The sequence below is a fragment of the Euprymna scolopes genome, chromosome 19, assembly GCF_053919585.1.
Source record: "Euprymna scolopes isolate OS-2025 chromosome 19, ASM5391958v1, whole genome shotgun sequence".
Taxonomy (NCBI): domain Eukaryota; kingdom Metazoa; phylum Mollusca; class Cephalopoda; order Sepiida; family Sepiolidae; genus Euprymna; species Euprymna scolopes.
In genome coordinates, this window is record NC_136500.1 from 12,968,307 (window position 1) to 12,988,090 (window position 19,784).

The 19,784-nt window shown below is 35.9% G+C and overlaps 1 protein-coding gene across 3 annotated transcripts in view; it reads left to right on the top strand.

Annotated features, from left to right (window-relative positions):
* The window catches only part of LOC145303418 (guanylate cyclase 32E-like), a 305,413-nt gene that overhangs the window by 188,317 nt on the left and 97,312 nt on the right, over positions 1 to 19,784 (top strand). For all 3 annotated transcript variants that reach the window (XM_080144747.1, XM_080144746.1, XM_080144745.1), the window contains exons 5-6: positions 8,548 to 8,683; positions 14,491 to 14,645. In XM_080144747.1, coding sequence (XP_080000873.1) covers positions 8,548 to 8,683; positions 14,491 to 14,645 — 291 coding nt within the window. The remainder of the gene's footprint in view (positions 1 to 8,547; positions 8,684 to 14,490; positions 14,646 to 19,784) is intronic.

A 19,784-nucleotide genomic window follows, 5' to 3' on the forward strand; every position in this document is an offset into this window, starting at 1 on the left:
TTACAAAATATGTTTAGCATTTCAATTAACGATTAAATTCCTTATTTTAATTTTCATTTTATAACAGAACAAATTTCATCATTACATTCCTTTCCAATAACTAATATGTAAGCTAAACAATTGCAATTTCACATTCTTTATTTCAATAACATTCTGTATTTTTTTTAACTTAAGGTTGTAATTTTCAATTCCAAATCTAGCTTTTCAAGTTCGAATCCTTGGCTATCCTATTTCATATTTACATTTAACTAATTCCCTATTTTTTACTTCCGTGAAAAGGGGACAGCCTTTTATCATGTAACACATATATACAAACACACATAAACATATATACACAATAAATAAATAAATAAATAAATAATAAAAATAAGAATAAATAAATAAAAAATATACACATATACATATATACATGCATATACACATAGATATACATGCACGTACATACACTAGTACATACATAAACATACACATATACATACAGTATGAATGTACGGAAGCTATTCCAGTCAGCCATAGACTACTAGTACATACATAAACATACATACACATATACCTACATACATACATACATTCACACATGCATATATAGAATGATGGTAGATCAATTATTACATGCTTCCAGCATTGCAGGCCTTCACGCGTGACCATTTTTCAATCGCCAGAACCCAATCCTCCAACGTAGACCCGGCTCCGGTTCTATTCTTAAACGAACGCTTCGTGACTAATAAAAATAGCGTCGTGTACATTGCTGCTTTACATAACTGTCGCATTTAATATCTATTTTTATATTGTATTATTATTATCTATTTTTTATTTACCGATTAAAAACGACTACACAAACTACCTCCTACCCCCCTCCCCAAAAAAACATTATCAAATTGCGATTGTGTATTTCTTATCCCAACAGCTATTCCGACGGCTAACACGTCTACGACTAACAGATTGCGTGTAGTGCTGCTTTCTTATATAGTTGCATGGAATTTCTGCTTATATTTTGCCGATTTTCGCTTACGATTTCTATCAACAAACCAAAACAACACGGGCGAGTATTTTTTATTCCTTTATTTAACAGGTGCTTTGTATATTTATTTTTATCTTGGCGCTTATGCCTCCAATACATTGCTTCTTTTACATTACGATTTCTACGGACTAAAAAATAAATACAAAGCCCACAAAAAAACAGTACCAAAGTAAGAATGTGTATTTCTTATCAAAATAAAATATGATGCCAGCAATGATGACAACGACAACGACAGAATACGATTCTTTTAACCAGTCGCATTGCATATATAGTTATATACTAGCTTGATGCCGGCGTTTTCCGGTCATTCTCTGAAGGTATGTATTGAAATAGAATCACTCCTTTATTGCGAGGAATATTTTTTCGCAAATCAAATATAAAAATAAAAAATATAAATACCAATGATAATGTTGTTCATCAAATTCCGTTTGTGTTTGTTTACAGTATCACGTCAGCTGATACTTAGGCTTGACTTGAATGCTCTGGTAAATCACTTCTCACTGATGTTTAGTTTTATAATATGCGAAAGAAAAAATTAGTTACGACCATCTTTTGTCATAAATTGTATTCAGTGATAATAAAATAGTAGATTAATATGGCAACGTACACCCGGTCTTGACCATTGGATTTTTCGCTTTGTTGTCGGATGCTGTACCACTGAGCTATACCTTTATTATCTGCCTTTCCAATGTAACGTATTAAAAATTCTCCTGTAAACATTATCCTTTTTTAGGTATAAGACAATACGTGCTTTTAGGATGGAATGAATGGGGGGAGAGGTTTACTTCCTCCGGGCAAGGCCGGTACACTGGTCCTGCTAGAATGTAAATATAAATATATGTCTGTGTATGATTTTGTAAATGTTTATCTCTTCGTTTTTATGTGTGTGTGTGTGTGTGTGAATTATATAAGTAATTAAAAAATATAGTACCTTGTATATTATGAATTGGATTTTCGTAAATGCCGAGCAGAAAACTTCAGCACTCGGCATATTCTGGAAATTTATGCCAGATACCGGTCAAACCCGAGCGGTTCACTTATAAAGATAGAGAATTGCTTCAGGAATTAGATATGGAGAGTAGATAATGCAGTGAATGTGTTATCGGCAACTCCAGTAACTCTCGCTTCTCCTTTTTTGTCTCTCAGTCCTCATTTCTAATGGGTGATGTTTCTGACAAAGGGTGAAGAAAAATCTGCTTCCCAGGTCAGTAGTACTTCGTGAACAGTAGTCTGAGATGTCGGAAACCTTCTGTCTCTATGTCTATCCTTGCGGCCATGTCACTAGTAAGGGTGCGTGAGGTAAACGTTTTCATCAGGGCTGACGTTATCCGCTTGATAGTCAGGGACCCGAGCCTTGGTAAACCACTAAGGAAGCTGTCCTATCAGCAGGTGCAAAGTATTGGGGCTGCTGTATTGCCATTTTGTGAATAGATTCTGGACCATGCAGTAGTCTCTGGTGGGGTCTCTCAATGTCATATTAGTGGGTAATTGTTACGGCTTTACCTTATGTGCTACAAAAATAATTCTCCGTCTTTCCTCTCTTACTTTCCCTCTCTGTTCTACTCTAACCAAATATGCTGACCTGTTCTACAAATCCCAAAATCCTCAACATGAAATATCTCAAAAAAGAAAACACAAATAAATCTAGAACCCCATCCTCCAACGCAGACCCCTACTACAATGTCTCATTCTCCAACATCAGGGGTCTACGTTCTAACCTTCCAGAGGTTGAAACCCAATTACGGGAGACGAAACCTTACATATTCTTTTTAAGCGAAACTGGAATAGGGCCGAGCACCTCCTTAGATGAGTTCATAATTAGCGGATACTCACATTTAACATCTAAATCTGACCCCCAAGATCGCCACGGGCATGGAATATGTGCCTACATTAAAGATGGCTTCCCGTGTGGCAGGGATATCTCCAGATAAGACCCTAATTTACCTTATATGTGCTCCCGGGTTGCACTTGCTTACACCATCGCCTTTATATTTGCCCTCTATCGCCCCCACAACAGCGGAATTACTGTCTTTAAGTGTATATCAGAGAAAATTGACCACATCCTGTCTGCTCATCCCTCGGCTAACATTCACATTTGCGGTGACTTCAATGTCCATAATATGGAATGGCTGACCCACTCAAATAAGACTGATGATGAGGGGAGGTTCTGTCATGATTTTGCCATTGCCTATGACTTCACTCAGATTGTTCGCAAGCCCACCCGTGTGCCCGATACTACCGGTCAGTACGCAAGCCTTCTAGACCTTTTTCTATCCACTTCCCCTGATCTATGCTCATGTTCCGTTCTATCTCCTCTGGGATCCTCCGACCACTGCGTTGTATCAGTTAAGATAAAAATGAAATATGATAAATCTACAGACGTACGTCTCTACCGTACTGTACACCGATACTCTATGGCGGACTGCGATAGCTTCCGTACATTCATATCTGATCTCCCTCTCCATTCCATGTTTAAAAAGGGTGTGTCCTTTATAGTATCAGACCTGACCGAATGGTTAATTGTAGGCATAGACCAATTCATACCATCTAAAAAATTCCAACAAAAACCTAACAGCCAGCCATGGTTCTCGCCTGAATGTGCTGCTGCCATCGCACACAGAAATCACTTTTTCCATAGCTACCAACGTAATAGATGCACTGAAATTAAAGCTGCTTCCAGGACCGCCAGCAACCACTGTAAAAGAGTAATAAAAATGCAAGGGAACTATATGATCAATCCGTTAAATCCAAAGTAGCTGAGCAGCGGCTTGGTTCCCGCCAGTTCTGGCAAATAGCAAATAGGATCCTGAACAGAAACGTGCGTTCTATCTCAACCATTATCAATGGACCAGAGGTCATCTCGACAGCATCAGACAAGGCCAAACTATTTGCCAAGAACTTGGCGGCAAATTCTACTCTGTGCGACGAAGGCTATGAACTCCCCGCATTCCTTCCTATAACAGACAACACGCTAAGCAACATACAAATATCTGTGCGTGAGGTCGCCAAGCTAATCAAGAACCTTGACTCCAGTAAAGCAACTGGTCCTGACGGTATTCCAATTATAGTGTTTAAAAAATTACAACCAGAACTTGCTCCCATACTTACCAAACTGTTTAAGCGTTGCCTTAAGGAGAAGTGCTTCCCAGCACCCTGGAAAACCTCATTAGTATGGCCTGTATTTAAGAATTCAGGTGATAAGTCATCTCTCTCTCATTACAGACCAATAATTCTCCTGTATGTCATGAGTAAATTCCTAGAGTCCACAATAAATAGAGAAGTAGTCAACCACCTCAGCAGAAACAACCTTCTTAGCGACACGCAATATGGTTTTCGTTCTGCTAGATCTACAGCAGATGTGCTAACGGTTATATCTCATAGGATTAGCGAATCTCTCGACAAAGGCTTAATTTCTAAGGCAATTGCTTTTGACATATCCAAGGCCTTAGATAAGGTTTGGCATAAAGGCCTACTACACAAGATTTCCAGCTACGGTATAACTGAAAATGTTTTCTCGATCATTAAATCATTTCTCTCTGATAGGCTCATAAGAGTAGTGGTTGATGGACAAAAATCAGAGGCCCACAGCATTAATGTTGGAGTCCCTCAGGCGTCCATACTGGGCCAAACTCCCTTCCTGATCTGCATCAATGATCTCCCAAAACACATACTAAAATCTTTCGTTGACATCTATTTTGATGACACGACTATCTATGGCAACACATCAAAGGCCGTAAATGAAGATGTTCTCTCTGATTCTCTCTTCCCTGATCTTGAGCGCGTGTTACAGAGGGAAAAGAGTTGGCTAGTTACCTTTAATACATCTAAGATCAAGCTCCTATCTCTACATCATAAACGCTGTGATCCCCATCTGGCATCAATTGAAATGGATGGCCCTCGTCTAGGGGAGGCCCCATGTTTTGATAAGCTTCTGGGTTTGACCTTTACTCCTGATCTGAAATGGAACATATACATCAAGTCTGTGGCCAAGGTCGCTGGGAAAATGGTGGGATCCTTCTACCGCTCCAGAAGATATCTTACTAATGATGCAATTCTCTATCTATATAAAAGCCAAGTACGTCCAAAGATGGAGTACTCCTGCCACATCTGGTTAGGAGCTGCTAAAAACAGCCTATCCTGTCTTGACAGAGTACAAAATAGACTTCCTGGCTTGGGGGTGCCCTCTTCTCTTCCTTGCAACCTCTTTCCCACAGAAGAGACGTAGAGAGCCTATCTTTGTTCTATTTTTATTTCCATGGCAAGTGATCGTCTGATCTCCATTCTCTGGTCCCCCCTCGCCAATCTTTTTCAAAAAAACACGCGACTAGCTGAAACCACCGTCAATAATTTCCCCCACTCCTTATCTGTGCCTAAATCAAAACGTAGATTCCATGAACAAAGCTTCTTTCTTAGAACTGCACGCCTGTGGAACTCTGTTCCACTTGCCTGTTTCCCTCCGGACTTCAACCTGGATGTCTTCAAGTCTAACAAAAACAAATACCTGATGAACCGCCTCCTTAATTAATGGCACTTTATCAATTCTCCAATACTATTAATACACTATCCCATTGATTACTGTATACACAATAACCCTTATCCCCGAGTGGCCCTTGATAAGTGGTGAACTCCATGTAAAAACAAAACTTCTGGAGATACAGAATGTCCCAACGAATTTAGCAACATATTTTATGTATGCCTTCCATCTGAGATCATTATATATATATATATATATATATATATATATATATATATATATATATATATATATATATAAAACCGAATGAATTTATAAAATGGTGATCAACGTTTCATCCCTATTGCAGGGGAGGGGGACATCTTCAGGATATTAAAAGAAAAAATGCAGAAGAAAACGATCATAGACCACACGTAAGTGAAAAGGAAACAGTGTTAGAATCCTACCCATATTGGGAAGGAAACCATAAATGTGTGTATATGGTTGAACCATAACCCAGGACAATGGGAGCAAATGACTCACAAATAAAAAGTAAGTTGACCTAAAGTATAAACATCTATGACCCAGGACGATGGATGAAAGTTATTCACAAAAGATGAAAAAACGGTACTCTTGCATAATTTGACCCGGATCCTCATGATTTCCCGTCAAGCCCGGATCGGGCGAGACCGGCAATCATCAGCGTCCGCCGAGCGTTGTTCAAATGTTGAAACGCTAATCCGACTTTAGTTTGTAACTGTTAGCAGACGACAATCGAATTGGAAGAAAGTACTACTGAAAAAAAAAATGACAGCCATGGAAATAAATCTGTGCATGATTGAAAAACAAATGGAAAAACAAATGGAAACGCCGATGCAGACAATTTCCTTTTGTCAGGAAAAGAAATTGCTTTCCCAAAGAATGAGATGCAAAAAATGTAATCATAAATGTTTATTAAAAAAAGAAATTGCGTAAAGGATGGCTTCTCCTGGTGGTGTACCAGTGGTCAGTGTAGACAGTGGGTTTCATTGCGCACAGAATCGTTTTTTGCACGTTCCAATTTGGATATTGCAACTATAGTGAAAATCATCTATTTATGGGCCTTCAAAATGGCGACACTAAAAAATATTAAGAGAGAATGCGGTGTTATATCCGAACACACGTACACGGATTGGAAGGACTTTCTGAGGGAAATTTGTCAGGAGTATTTCCTGAGGAATCCCCGGCAGATAGGAAGCCCAGGGCACACTGTAGAAATAGACGAATCCTTATTCAACCGGGGGAAACATAACGTTGTTAGAATCCTCGAACCGCTTTGGGTCTTCGGTGGCTATGATATCACCGACAAGAAGGGTTTTTTGGTCACCGTCCCAAATCGAAACGCCGAAACCCTCCTTCCAATAATAAAAAAAATATATTCTGCCGGGTACAGCAGTCGTTTCCGACTGTTGGAAGGCTTATAACAAAGTTGGAGGAGAAGGGTTCCAACACCTCACTGTGAATCATAGTATTCACTTTGTAGACCCTACGACGAAGGCAACAACGAACCACGTCGAGAGGATGTGGAAGGAAGCGTAACAAGCAAGAATGTGGGACAAAAATTTGGAAACGATCCTTTTGTCTCCATCATAAATCATATTTCCGAAAGCTACCCGGTTGGGGAGCTTCCTCCCATTTTCTCTGCCCCATCACCTCTCTCTTTGCTGTTGATGGCCGATCAACAGTCGAACGAAGCAAAAGATTCCTAAAGAAAATATCCTCCTCTCCAGAAAGTTCTTCCGCCAGCAAATAACAACCGTTTAAAAAAAAATTTTTTTTAAATCAATATTTTTGATAAAAAAAAAAAATAATGATTAAACAAAAAATTGTACTTACACCTAACAATTATACGGGTAATCAACTTTTTTTTTTTTTTTGCAGATAAATTAAAAAAAGAAAAAAAAACTTGTTGCTGATAAATATTATGCAAAAATAAATAAATAAATAAATAAATAAAATGAAACAAAAAATTGTACTTATACCTAACAGTTATACCGGTAATCAACCTTTTTTTGCAGATAAATTAAAAAAAAACGACTTCTTGTTGATAATTATAAAAAAAATACTACAATAAATTAAATAAACATATTTCCTTTTTTAAAGGTAAGTTTCTTCTTATTATTTGAAAAATTTCAGTTGTCTTTTTTTTTTTCGTTTTGTTTGGCTTGTTTTCCTTAGCCTGCGTCTGTTATGCCGCTCGGCTGTCACCGATGATTGCAGGTCTCGCCCGATCCGGGCTTGATAGGAAATCACGAGGATCCGGGTCAAATTATGCAAGAATACCGAAAAAACAATTGGAAGTTAATATATGATGTGATCAGAGTTGTTTGTAAAAGTTGTTTGTGCTTCTCGGGAGTTTGCGACAGTTTGTGAGTGAGAGCAGTTCGTGGTAGATATGGAGAAGCAGGCAGAGCTCGACAGAACTGTAGCAGATAGAAGCTGATCAACCGACCACTAATGATGCTTCGACGGACAGCTACCAACAGACAACGCTGGGGGGTGTTTTTGATACGCTGACTGCATCACACACACTCAGTGCACAACTAATTTTAACATGATGTTTCGACGTTTGTGGTTTTTCTTGTGAGTCTATACTGCTTTTATTTTTGTATAATTGTAAACCAGTACTCGCACCCTCGGCAATAATCAAGGTGACACAGCTAAAATGAGTACAAAAAAATAAACAACAAAACTGTGGCATACCAGCGTTGGGATCTGCGATTCTCGAGAAAGACGCACAGGGTTATACGAGTACATACGCAAATATAAAAAAAATCTAATAGTTACTCTTTCAATTTTAGTCCCCAACTCAAAATCACCAAAACAATCATAGTCTCATACCAAACATGACCTGTACTCACATTCCTGACCTACATTGTATTTTTGTCATGGTTATAATGTTCATTACTATCCTGTGTTTTTCGAGCTTCCTCGGGTTAATCTCGTCACTAAAAGGCTTTTTAACATTTGATAAATAAACATTGAAATATATCCACATTTTACACTTTTCTTTCGTCTTATTTTCTATTCTTAGGTCACCATCCATTCGGCTTATTTGTACGATGCCGTCTGGGTATATGCGCGTGCACTTCGTGAAGTGTTTATGGAAGGGCGGAACATCTCTGATGGACGTTTAATCATGGACAAAATACGATCAAGATCTTTTGAAAGTAAGTATATTCGGGTCAATGTTAGTAAATTAAAGCACACACATACACGGGTTTTGCTATATGTAGGACAAATTAAGGAACGATAAGGCACGACAACCGGCTCATGTTGATTTTCTATTCGTGCAATTTAGGGCCGTTATTTAAGCAAACTGTTACATCAGATAACCAGGCACGACTACTAGTTGCTGCTGATTCTATATTCAAGCAATTTGGGCACATGCACATGCACAAACATTAAGTTAAAATATTCAGCTATAAAAATTATATGAAGATATTTGCTAAAAACAAACTCTTGAGAATTTTAAGGCTGAAGAATTTTGAATTTTTTAAAAACACAATAACAAACTTGCACAAAATGAAATTAAAATCGTATCATTGTCTGCGATTCTTATGTTGAGAACAAAAAGCAACCGATTTTAATTTAAACAGACTCGCATGATGTTTTGTTTTTTGTTGGTTTTTTTTTTTTGATAAAAAAATAAACTTTTTTCAGCGTAAATGTATACATATTGTTACTGTCGTATAATAGGCCGACCGTAGACGGGCTGGCAGTTTAGTCTATAGAAATAGAAAATGGAGCTCATTGTTTTAGACTAGAAGTTATTAGCACAGGCAGGTTGTTTGCTTATAAAAAAGAAAGTGTCATAACAAAATTAGATAGACAGCTCGAAGAAGCAGAGCGGCCGTTGACATCGTGTGATGTGGATCGCCATGTCACAGAACGATTCGTGGAACGCGATTCTGGGAAAGTTTGTTTCGTGAAGTCAGAGAGAGAGAGAGAGAGAGAGAGAGAGAGAGAAAATCAGAAAAAGTCTGTATCTGATTCCTCGAGAGAATGGATCGGCAGACATCTCGTGGATGCAAAAAGATTCTACTGGTTGGTCTACCGGACACTTTAGTGGACCGTAGAGACAGAATCCTTTCCACACGGTAAGCTACTTAGACTGCTGACTGGATCTGATCCCTAGCCAACTAATTGACTTACTAGCTTTCACTGCCGCCTTACTGACTTCGTGAATATATCACTATATCGCTTTCTTGTTCTCCCATATAAACCTTACGTCACATAACCAGGTAAGTAGCATTGTTTTTGATTGCCTGTATATTATTTTTCTTTACTAAAATAACTATCTTTCATTATAAATATGTAACTGTGAATATTTTAGTGGCCTTAATACCTATCCCATTTAAATAACATTTATCTCTTAGTGAAATATTTCATAACACTTAACAATAGCAGTGCTTTCTCTTGTTTCTACCGCCCCCACACCGAACAATCATAGTATCAAATACATTGAGCGAGATTCTTGAGTTCTTCTTTTGTCCAGTTGATGAAGAGTATCTTACGTCAGATACTACTCAAGTATTTAGTATTTCAATCACTTCTTTCACGTATGTTGATTTAATGACATCCCCTTCAAAATGCCAATATATTTATAGCTATCATGTTCACCATTTGCCCGTTCGATTGGGTAGGTCGATGCATTTCTTTGAGTTTTCTTCTATCCTTCTTGTAGCAACTAATATAAACGTTTTATCGTAAAAGAAATTCAGTTCAATTATAGTGTAGAAACCGTTAGAATATCTCTACCATCTTTTTTATAATTTGAATAAATATTTGTTTTGTTTTGTTTTATTAAATTGCCCTAAAATACAATTCTATTCTTTAATATTAAAGTTGAGCTAATTGAATGTTTTATTTATAATTTTTTCATGAACATAAATTATTTTTACTTTTTAAACACACCAAATTCATTATGTGAAAAAAAGAAATTTAAGCTTTTATTTCTCTCAATAAAGAAGGTTTAACTGAATCTAACTTTACACAAAAGAACAAAAAATTCAATAATGAAATATTAAAAATAAAAAATATAATATAATTCTAATCAGGAAATAAAAGTCCAAATTTGTCACATTTAGAAATAAAGTATGTTATCAGGAAAAGCCGACTTTGCTCGAGACTGAACTAGGATCACTAATTTGTACTTTTCACTGTGCGCATGACACCATTTTTTTTTTTACTCCTGTTCACCTCTTACAAAGCATATAACCACTTGGACGTAAGGGGCTACTATTTGGGGCCATGTCTAGGAAATATTAACAAGATATTTGTTTATGTTACATTTAAATTTCTGCATATCAGTACAGCCAGAGAAGCAGGCAGCAGGAAGGGAATTCTGAAGTCTAGCTGTTCGAGGGAAGAAACTATTAGAATAGAAAACTTTCTGGCATTTAGGGACAATAACATTGAAAGGGTGAGATCTTATTGCTACGCGGGTTTGTCGGAGATATGTACGTCGAGGGGGTACAAGTGAAACAATTTCATCAGAACACATTCCATTAAAATATTTGTAAAACAGGCACAGTGATGCAACATTGCGGCGATGAGACAGGGGCTGGAGTTTAGTTGATAAAGTGGGACCAATTAGATTGACAACTCTTTTTTGGACTTTATCTAAGAAAGAGAGAGAGAGAGAGAGAGAGAGGGGGGGAGAAAGACTAGTGATAGATGCACCAGCCTAGATGTGGCAACAATACTCCATTCATAAGCGAATGGTACAGGATACTGTCAGGCGTGAGTAGTCTTCTAGCTTGATAGAGGGAACCCACCTTCTTTGCAGCAGCCTTTGCAATGTCCTCTATGTATTTGTTTCAGTTCATATTGCCCTCAAATCTCAAACCGAGGAGTTTGAAGGTAGGATTCTCAGTTAGGGTGCTATTTGTCATGGATATAGGGGATTGGAGAGACGTCTTGTAATTGTTAAAGGAGAGCAGTTTAGTTTTACTAGATATTAAATGTTACCATCCATTTACGGCCCCATTGCACTATAGTCTGGAGGTAATTTTCTAAACATTTTGCCATTATCTTAGATTTATGTACATCTGTTCTTCCCTCATGCGTATTATAGCGCATTGTATTATCAGCAACTATACCCATCTCGGACACAATATTATTAGGGAGGTCGTTTATAAATATCAGGAATAATAATGGTCCAAGGATCGACCACTGAGTCACTCCCGCATTTATGTTACTGCGCCCCGTTTCAACACCTGATATAATCGGAAGAAGTTGAAATGTTGGAAATCTATCTCAGTTAGTATCATTATGGTTTAAATTTCATTAAAATCGAATATACGTATTCAAAGTTCAAAGGGGTTCTGTCTAAAATGGATCACTTCTAAGTGAGGGTAGGTGTAACGTTACGTAGCGTTACTCTTTATTTTTTTACTCTGAAATTCATAAAAATAAATCTGGAAAAAAATAAATTAAAATCCGAAATTGCCAAAATTGGTGGAACCAAGCCGCTTCTCAGCTACTTTGGACTTGACAGACTGAGCATAAAAATCTCTCGCGATCTTTATTACTTCTTAGTAGGGATTGCTGGCAGTCTCAGTGCATCTATTACGTTGGAAGCAATGGAAATAGTGACTTCTGAGTGCAATGGCAGCAGCACATTCTGTAGAGAATCACGGCTGGCTGTTAGGTTTTTGCTGGAATTTGTTGGAGGATATGAAACGGTCTATACCTACAGTTAACCATTCCGTCAAGTATCGTACTATAGAGAACACGTTTTTCATAAACATGGGGCGTATAGGTAGATCTGATATAAATGTGCGAAACCTATTCCAGTCAGCCATAGAGTATCGATATACTGTATGATGGACAGGTACTTTCGGTCGGGTTTTCTTAGGTCTTATTTGCAACTGTATTTTTTCTTTCTTTCTTTCTTTTCCACTATTTTACGACTGCTTGTTTCCGGTGTAACATTTATTTTTCATTCTTTTTTACTTCATATTGACCCTTTTATTATAAAATGCCGGGTCAGGCACCCAAATTAAATCTATGTAACGTTACGTGGCGTTACACTTTACTTTAGTAATTCATAAAAATGAAATTAAAATCCGGGTCGGCATCTTTTTCTTTTATAACAAAATCATTTATTACTCTCTCGTCTCGACAAAAACTTAAAAAATATTTCGATGTTCCTCCACTACACGCCAACCGTAGACAGCCATTTCTCATACGTCCATCTTTTTCGACCGCACTCTTTCTCCTACCACCAGTTTACACGTTCGTCTTTTTCGGCGCCGACTTTGATTTTTCCCGACCACGTGGTGTCTTTTTCCCTTTTTCTTTTCGCGCCAGTTCGCGAACATTTCTTTATATCATTGGTGGGATCATCATTTGTTTACAATGAAGAACAGTTTCGAGAATTTAATATATATATATATATATATATATATATATATATATATATATATATATAATACACATATATACATATATAAACACACACATACTTACGCACACATACACACACACACACACACACATATATATATATATATATATATATATATATATATATATATATATATATATATATATATGCGTGTGTGTATATGTGTGTGTGTTTTGGGGAAAATGCGTTTTTCTATTATATTTCACCATTTAGTGCACACCAATTCTTTTAGTTTGAAGCTCAATGCTTGGTAAACATGACCACAGAGCATATCTAAATTAAATTATAACAATAATACATTCCAAGTTCCAAGGTTGTATTAAATATTATTTGGTTCTTTAAGCATATCAAAATGTCCATACAGTTTACAGATCTGTTTTTAATCGCTCAATTTCACGACGACGGAACTTTTCATAAAGTCTAACCGATTTTTAATCTCCCCCTTAAACGATGACGAAACTTTTTCTTAAATTCAACCAAATCTTATTTTAATCTCTCAATTTAATGACGATTTTCCAAAATCCGACTCTCGCAACCGAAATAGCTTGTAATCTTATTAGGAAATGACAGCATGCTCACAACATTTTACCCTCATCTTATTATATTTGCTACTACCACTCAACCGATGTCCTCTCGCTTACAGTCCTTTTTAATGGCAGCTATTTCATTGATATTTAATGGCAGCTCATTCAATGATATGCAAATGAATGCATATCAAAGTACATATTCACAAGAAAATTTTATACATATGATTTGAATTTTATTAAAATAAAATATAATTGAAGCTTTAAAAGAGGTTGTGTCTTTATGCTCCTTTTAAGTTCCACTTAGGGGTTCAAATACACTTTCGTGGTCTTCTCTGGTAAATTTTACATAAGAATACATTTTAACATTTTATTTAGATTCTCTAACCTTTCTTTCTACAAGGAATACATAAACATCACACACAAAGACATTTAATTTTACATGTATACTAGAAAGACGCCCGACGCTTCCTAGTCTTCAGATACACTTTAATATGATATTTTAATGTATGCAGATTTTGTATTTATTATTATAGAATCAATTCTGTGTTGATTATTACATTGTACCCGATATATAGTAGTACCTCCACGGAGTGACCGTATTATAAAATATGCCTAAATATATTTTTATTCATGCAGATTTCGATTTTATTATTATAGAGCCAGCACTCTATTGATTATTATATTGTACCAAATATATAAATAGTGATTACAAAAGTTAAAAAATAATATGACTTGGGTGCCATCAACTATAATCGAAACCAAAACATATAGCGTTCCAGCCTTAGTCGTAAGGTTTTAAAAGAGTGCTAGAAATTACGTTATGGCGTTAACATTTTAGACGACAAACAAATTCGGACTTTTAGTATAATACAAAAGTCAAGCAAGCAAGGACGCTCGGACGGTTTACAGAGTTTTATAATTAAAAAGGTGAAACATGTAAGCTATTCAAACAATCCCTATGTTACAATTGAAGTAAAAAAAAATCCCTTTTAATATTTCTTACAACCGTTTCATTTATTGATGTATTTTATCGTAGGTATACAGGGACACACAGTGTACATCGATAAAAATGGAGATGCCAAAGGGAATTATACGGTGCTCAGCCTACAGGAAAACAAGTCACAGCCTTTTAATCTATTCCTGGAATCAGTCGGAAGTTTTGAGATCACATCACACGGAAGTGAAATTCCGGTAGTATTTTTTTTTTAATTCTTATTAATTACAATATACAAATTTGACAAAAATGCAAATCATCTTTAAACAAACAAAAAAAAACTATCAAAATAATAAGAGCTCTGAATTGCTGATCCGCAAGATTGTACTTATAACATCGCAATGTCGAATTTCCACTATGATTTTTTTATCATTTGCTTGATATCCTCTGGAGTATTTTTCAACTCGCCGTATACTTTGCACGGATTTTACTTAACTAACCTATAAAGTTTTGAGCATTTTGTTTTATGATTTATAGATTTTTCCACTACACATTATATGCATATTTGTGGTTTTTCTACTTATCCTCATTTGTAAATTTCCCTACTCTCCCATTTGTATTATCTTTTCTATCTATATTATCAACATCATCACAACTGCTATATACATATAGGTTATCTCTTATTTCTAAGCTAATGTTTTTATGTCAGCTTTTTGTAGCTATTTAAAGCTGGCTTTGTCTCTTTTTCTGACGAGAAGTATTTGGCTTCGAAATTCCATAGCTTAAAAGATTTTATATATAAAATAAAATAAAATAAATAAAAAGAATTACAGTTAAATAAAACTTTATTACATCATCAGCTAAATAAGGCAAAACATTTTAAGCTATAGGATTTCGAAGCCAAATGCCTTTTTAAAACAACGAAAAAAAAAGGAGAGAAAAAGGAGCAAAAAATTGCCAACTTCTTGTGGAACATGAATCGGTCTCTTATGAGTATTTTGTGAATTTCTAATCATTCAACGAAACACATGTAAGATGAATTATACTACTGATAAAAATAGGCCGAGTGCGATGTGAATGCATATTTGGTTTCGTATACTTACTTCCGATATATATATATATATACACATATATATATATATATATATATATTGGAAGTTTTTAAGCTTCTAAGACTATATAAGAGAGAAACCTTTATTCCCGTCCTTCGTTGAAAAAGTCTTGCGCGTAATTCAATTAATCTTTGCTTTCAAGAATTTACGTTAGTCTCCATATCATTGGTGAGATCATCATTTGTTTACAATGAAAAACAGTTTCGAGAATTTAATATATATGTGTATATATATATATATATATATATATATATATATATATATATATATATAGAGAGAGAGAGAGAGAGAGAGAGAGAGAGAGAGAAAATAAAAAAGGAACAAACCGTATTATGTGTTCACCAACGTTTCGTCTTTATTTCGAGACTTCCTCTGGGTGAATGAGATTAAGAAACCAAAAAATATACCAGTACAAAATATTTGAAAAAGTTTCACGTGCACAGTGTGACGCAGTTCTATTTAAGAGAAACGGAAAAATTGATGTTGGAAATTCAAAAAGGAAGGGGGCTGGCGCTGTTAAAGAGAAGGAAATTTTAGTGACGTCATATAGTCGTTAATTTAATTTTAAAACTATGAACGCAAGTTTATATTCTTATTGGGAAAAAGATATATCTGTTGAAATTTAAATATAAGTTTGTAACAGGAATGAAATGAGTGTTTTTTATGTAATTTATTGATTGAGATTATGTGTTAATTATTACAGGGGGTGTTTGAATGGTGTGAGAAAGTTAACCTGTGTCCACATTTAAATAATGTTCTTTTAATAACAGTTTACTTATTAATGGCGCTATGTTATAGAAACCTCCACGTTGTTTAATAGTGCTTGAAATTGCGATAAGCGCAGATTCAAGGAGTCTCCGGCGCGGTTTATTTGAAATAAATTTAACTACTTTTGCTTGTTTAAAATCAAAGGTGTGGTTATGTTGCAATGAATTAGAGAATAATGCACTTAGAGAATTGCTATTTTTTATATCTCTTTTGTGTTCATTGAGCCTTTTTTCCAATTTACGCTGAGTTTCACCAACGTATTTATGATGGCAATTATGGCAAGGAATAGTATATATATACCTCCATCGGAAACTGGTTTGTTATAGAGATGTTTCGTGGTTTTTAATATATGTCTTATGGTTAGTGATGTGGTTTGTACGATAGGAATTTTTAGTTTGTTTAGTGTGTATTATTGGTGTGTGTAGGTAAAAGAAGATGTCTGTTTATGAGAGAAAGGTCTGGTGTGTATGATTTTTTATTATTATTTATTCTGGAAAATATTTGTGTGGCTTTTCTCTTAGCATTCAATATGAAATATGTCGGATATTGCAAGGTTTTCAAAATGTTTGTAAGGTATTTGAATTCTTCGTCCAAATATTCAGGACTGCAAAGGACTGTTTATATATATATATATATATATATATATATATATATATATATATATATATATATATATATACATAAACACACACATATAATATATAAACATACACACTTACACTTACACACACACACGCACACACATATATATATATATACATATATATATATATACATATATATATATATATATATATATATATATATATGTATATGGCATTGTATGTGCCAGATACCTTTTGTCAAAAGCTAATTTTATATATCATCTAAAATCACGCAATCAAAAACAGGAACGACAATCTTATGAGAACGATTCACCCAGCAACTACAGTAAGGGTAGTGATAGACACTGAGACGGCTGACGTCTGTTAAGACGAAGAAATTGATATATATATATATATATATATATATATATATATATATATATATATATATATATATACTTGTTTATTGTGATATAAACATGCTCACATCCCGCTGCTACAAACAGCCACTTGTTTCAATCAAACAACAGATATCATCAGGCAGCGACTTGACTATTCAAATGTTCAATGAATAATGGATTTTTATTTTAGGTAGGAACTCTTTAAAAGTTGGAGTTAAAACCCTTAAAACACGGAACTTTAATTATAAGATGTAAAGAGGGAGGGGAAATCTAAATAAAATTAAAAAATTATAATGGAGAGAGAATGATTAAGAGGAGAAAAAAAGAAATAGAGAAAGAAAATAAATAGAGAAAGAAAATAAAGAAAAAATATAATATGGAGAAGAAAAAGAAAAAAAGATATAAAGGGTCATTATAAAGAAAACAAGGGCTAGAAGAGAAAAGAAAGAATGATGAAATATAGTTAAAGATAGAAAGAGAGGACGTAATAATTAATAGGAAGGGAAGCTTAAAATGTTGAGAGGATATAGAAAAAGAACTTTAATTATAGGATGTAAAGAATCCTCAGAATCCAGATATTCCAGAATTGTCATTGGAACCTGCTTATCAGGAGGTATGGGAATCCATCAAACAAATTGCTTCTTGCAAGTCCCCATCACCAAAGGATCCAATTCCGCCTGAAGTGTACAAGCATGGTGGGCATGTGCTGGTAAAAAAGCTCCATGCTCTCTTTGTAAAGATATGGAAAGCAGGCCGAGTTCCACAGGGCTACAAAGATGCCTGCATCAAACGTCTCTACAAAAATAAGAGTGTCAAGAATGTCTGTGACAACCATCGGGGGATATCTCTGCTTTCAATTGCAGGAAAGATTCTGGCTAGGCTCATTCTAAACCGAATCATAAATCATCTCGTTGATAAGGTGTATCCAGAGTCACAGTGTGGGTTTCGGTCGGGTCGCGGCACCATTGACATGATATTTTCCTTACGTCAGGTGGCAGAAAAGGTCCGTGACAAAAATCAGGAATTGTATATGGTGTTTGTTGACCTGACGAAGGCCTTCGACACTGTGAATCGCGATGCTTTTTGGCAAGTTTTAAGAAGGCTTGGTATTCCAGAAAACATGCTGAACGTGATCATTTCCTTTCACGAGGGGATGAAGGCCAGTGTTTTCTCAGATGGTATGATGTCTGATCCATTTGATGTTACGAATGGGACCAAACAGGGATGTGTAATTGCGCCAGTCCTTTTTGCGCTCTTCTTTTCACTAATGCTGAAACATGCATTTGATGATTTAGACACTGGTGTCAAGTTTCAATTTCGGTCATCCAGTGGCTTATTTAACCATCAACGGTTTAAGGCCAAGACTCTTCTTCGCACCGAAATTATTCGCGACTTGCTCTTCGCTGACGATGCCGCACTGGTAGCCACGTCCTTTGAGGAAGCCCAGGTTCTTCTTGATCGATTTTCAGCCGCGTGCAAGGCCTTTGGCCTGACAATTAGCATAAGGAAGACTGAGGTAGTGCATCAGCCACACCCTACCCCAAAACAAGTTGAAGGCGTAAAGCAAAATCCACCAGAGTATAGATTTCCTGCGCGCAAGCTGAAAGTCGACGGTCATGATATCAATTATGTCAAGTCCTTTCCTTACCTTGGTAGTAGGGTGAACCAGGGCGGTTCTCTTGATGATGAAATTGTCAACAGGATTGCTAAGGCCACTTTTGCCTTTGGAAATCTCCGCCATCGCTTGTGGAACGAAAGGGGTATTAGACTAGACACAAAAATCCTTGTCTACCGTGCTGTTGTTCTTTCCATTCTTCTTTATGGATCTGAGTCATGGACTCCATACAGACATCACATTAATCAGCTGGACGTTTTCCACAAAAGCTGTCTACGCTCCATATGTGGTCTTAGCCTCTGCGACAAGGTATCAAATCCCGAATTATTCACAAAATGCAAAATATCTGGCATTGAATTATTCCTTATTCAATCGCAATTGCGGTGGGCTGGTCATGTATTGAGGATGCCCGATGACAGAATTCCAAAAATTGCGATGTACAGTCAATTTGAGGGTAGTAAAAGAATTGTCGGAAGTCCTTGGCTTTGGTACAAGGACAAGTTGAAGAGTAACTTGTCTGCAGCGAGCATACCATATAGGAATCTTGAAGATGATGTGAATGACCGAAAAGAATGGAGATCAAGGTGTTTTGAAGGTCTCCAGAGGTTTCAATCTGAAAGCTTAAGGCAACTGAAAGAAAACAGAGTAAGAGCAACACGACTACCAGCCGCACCAATATCTGCAGCATTAAATCCACATTCATGTTCTATTTGTGGCCTTGTCTGCAAGTCCCTTGCTGAACTAAAAAGTCATCAGAGGCAAAAGCATAAATGAGTTTTAGAAATATGCGTTGTCTGAACCTCACACGTCGAAATCGACGGGAGAGTCCATTATATATATATATATATATATATATATATATATATATATATATATATATATATATATATATATATATATATATACATATATATAT